Source organism: Salvia hispanica, chromosome 5, assembly GCF_023119035.1.
Source record: "Salvia hispanica cultivar TCC Black 2014 chromosome 5, UniMelb_Shisp_WGS_1.0, whole genome shotgun sequence".
Classification (NCBI taxonomy): domain Eukaryota; kingdom Viridiplantae; phylum Streptophyta; class Magnoliopsida; order Lamiales; family Lamiaceae; genus Salvia; species Salvia hispanica.
The window spans coordinates 20,855,915-20,859,091 of record NC_062969.1 but is presented as its reverse complement, the minus strand read 5'-3'; the positions used below and the strand labels follow the sequence as shown (position 1 = coordinate 20,859,091).

General features: G+C 35.0%; 1 protein-coding gene across 1 annotated transcript; it reads left to right on the top strand.

Moving 5' to 3' along the window:
- Nucleotides 1-926: 926 nt before the first annotated feature.
- On the top strand, nt 927-2,863 carry LOC125187106 (14 kDa zinc-binding protein-like). Its single transcript, XM_048083629.1, has 5 exons — nt 927-1,084; nt 1,163-1,220; nt 1,637-1,726; nt 2,255-2,372; nt 2,616-2,863. The coding sequence occupies exons 1-5, from the start codon at nt 963-965 to the stop codon at nt 2,681-2,683; spliced, it is 456 nt and encodes a 151-aa protein (XP_047939586.1). The 5' UTR covers nt 927-962; the 3' UTR covers nt 2,684-2,863.
- Nucleotides 2,864-3,177: the final 314 nt, after the last annotated feature.

Below are 3,177 nucleotides of genomic sequence, written 5' to 3'. Positions count from 1 at the left end.
TATGATTTGTAATTCTAGGTCTTATTTGGTTCTGGGTTGGTCCTAGTAGGCCCAGTTAGACTTTTTGATGATTATGAGCCCGAGTTTGAAAAATGAAACACTTTAACATATGACCTCCCCTAGGTCGGCCCATACTAGGCCTAGGTCATGCTGGACTGCGAAGTCAGACCCAGTTGTCATTCATGATTCGTGCCAATATCTTAATCTCTTCCCTGAAAAATTTGAAATATTTCCTTTTTAATTTGTTTCTAAAAAGTATGAACTTTCTAATTTTGGAAACTCATTTGTCTCTAATGAGGTGAGATTCATTCTTTATTGACAATACTTTAAAAACTTTTTCTTTCTATCTCTCTTACTTTTCTAATTATGCATTAAAATTCGTGTCGAACCAAATGTTCATACTCTTTCGGGTCGAAGAGAGTATTTATTATTTATTTTCTCATTCTCATATTTTAATAAAGTTAATACTACTAAGAGTTCGTTTGGTACATAAAATTGTACTCCCCATTTCATTGGAGATATCCCAATTTTCTTTTTAGTTTATTTTGTTCCCTCCCTAAGATGACATATCTCTACTTTATTTTCTTTTTTTATTTTATATTTTCTATTTAATACACAAAATAAAATTACATAAAATTGAATATTTTCTTTTTAGTTTATTTCTCGTGTCATTCAAAGGATGAGCCATCTTTTCTTGGAATAGATGGAGTAATTGAATTGGAATTAGAGATAGAATTATGTGCAATTGAACAATGGAGATTGAATTAGATTCCGTACTTAAAAATAAGTCAAAATCAATATTTTTGGTGAGAATAAGTTAGGTTGAATGATTGATGTCTTGATGATGGCCCTGCAAAGAGGAATCTTGAAATTGATTCAATACAAAAAAAATGAAAAATGAAAAATGAAAAATGAAAAGTACGGATAAAATAAAGTAATACGCGGAAGAGAGCTAAAATTGAATGAGCAAAGAAGAAATCCACAGCAGCAGCCGCCTGCATCGCCTCGCTTCTCATTTGCTTGCGCCCATGGCTTCGGAAAAAGAGGCTGCTCTTGCTGCTACACCCTCTGATTCTCCCACTATGTCTGCCTCTCTCTCTCTCTCTCTCTCTCGTCCCTGTATTCGAACTTATTTTTCTTGATTGTTTACAAAAACGTGCAGATTCGACAAGATCATCAACAAGCAAATACCGGCCAACATCGTCTATGAGGATGAACAGGTTTCACTGTTTTACCTTTTCCTCTCTCTGGGACAATAAAGATCGATTCTTTTTTTTGGGAGTCTAAATTTGAAGTCTAATTGAAATTCCAATTTATCATTTCTTGATTGTTTAGGGGAATTTTATTATTTTGCTGTCACTTATCAAATTTTCTAACTAAATATTGGTCCTTATCAAATTTATCATGCCAAAATCTCAATGTATTAGTGAGCTTTCTGCTTCTGTGATGGTTAATTAGCTGCACACATTTTAAGATTCATAATGAATTGTGTTGCTTTTATCATAAACTGGTCTTTTGTAGTGTATCTCAGTTATATGAATGTTTATTTTGTTTTATGTTTTTCACCATCTAGTTCTAGTTGTTTGAACTCGAAAACTTGTGGCAAACTGTTCGAACTCTAGGTTTACCTTTGCAGGTTCTAGCTTTCAGGGACATAGCTCCCCAAGCACCTACTCACATCCTCATTATCCCTAAAGTTAGGGATGGACTGATTGGGATTTCGACGGTAGTTTCTTCTGCATTTACATACTCCACTCCTCATTTGCTCCCTTTCTCTCCTCTTGATTTTCCAGTTCATGATCTTAACAGTCTCTTAAATTTTTCCCAATCTAAATTCTGATATATTACGGGGCATTATCTGATTGCTGAATTGTTTGAAGCATGAAGTTTGTTGAATACGGAATTGATATGTTGCAAAGCTTTTATGCAAGTTTTTAAGGGAAAACGAAAATTCTTATAGTCTTAAACTGTGTGGTGTGGACATATTGCAACTCGTCACAAGCTATAATGATCATGTCTTGAGCTTATAGTAAATACAAGTCGACCAGCATATCTTGTCAGACTGCTTTTCCTAATCGTTATGACTTATGAGTATCGAATCTCTCCTCAACATCTGCCGTCAACGAAAGATGAGGGAGGTGGTGTAATCTAGGGCTTGCTGTTTAGGGCCTTTTGAAAACTATGCAATTCTTGAAACCATCATAGGAAACGTGCATACTTAAACATTGATGTATGGTTTGGTTTATTCATGTAGGCGGAGGAGAGGCACTGTGAGATTCTTGGCCGTCTGCTATACACAGCAAAGCTTGTGGCGAAACAGGAAGGCCTTAAGGATGGCTTCAGAATCGTGATTAACGATGGACCAAATGGATGTTAGTAGCATCCTCTTTCTACCTCTTGCATTTGAATCATCTTTCAATTCCTTTATAGTAATGTTTAGTTTGGGCGATAAAACTTAGATTCTTAAAAAACTAATATAGGCTAAACTTTGATGGGGGTGAATGATTTTGAGCTTGTTTGGTCATATATAATCCTTCGGTTAGTCTGTCATATAAGGTCAATCACCCAAATTAAATGCTCCATTAGTTGATCTTCGAATCGATACTAATGTACAGGTCAATCGGTCTACCACCTGCACATTCATCTTCTTGGCGGACGTCAAATGAATTGGCCGCCGGGCTAAAAACAGAGGCACGATCAACTACTCAACTTTGTTTGAACTTTGGGAATATGAATAAATGTATTAAGATAGCTGCTTTATACACTGAATGAAGTTGATTGAACCTTGTAGTTTTCCTAGAGATATTTGTTACAATCTGTTGCCAATTGTGCCTAATAATGCGTATGATATTTATAATGGTCATATATATAGAAGCCATTCCATTTACTTGCATAAAATGATAAAATGTTTTAAAGTAATATTTTCAAGCTAATTAATTTCAGTCAACAGTTTGGACAAAGATTTGTTACTACTAACTACATCACTCTTTCTATATATATACCATTTGATCCTATAGAAGCTTTGAGACTGATTTCCTTTCACTTTCCGGTTTTCTTTCTTCTTCCTCTTTTGTTTGCTTTTCATGTACTCCATGAAACTGGTTGCTATTGCTCAGCATTTAGGTAGGATTTGTGTCCGTCAAAATTGATTGCAATTGCAGTTGAGGTCAGGATTTG

Excerpts from the sequence above, each read along its gene's own strand:
- LOC125187106 (XM_048083629.1), top strand. The coding sequence starts at position 963 with ATGAGCAAAGAAGAAATCCACAGCAGCAGCCGCCTGCATCGCCTCGCT. Across the intron at positions 1,727-2,254 it reads GACTGATTGGGATTTCGACG|GCGGAGGAGAGGCACTGTGA; the intron begins GTAGTTTCTTCT and ends TTATTCATGTAG. Across the intron at positions 2,373-2,615 it reads TAACGATGGACCAAATGGAT|GTCAATCGGTCTACCACCTG; the intron begins GTTAGTAGCATC and ends ACTAATGTACAG.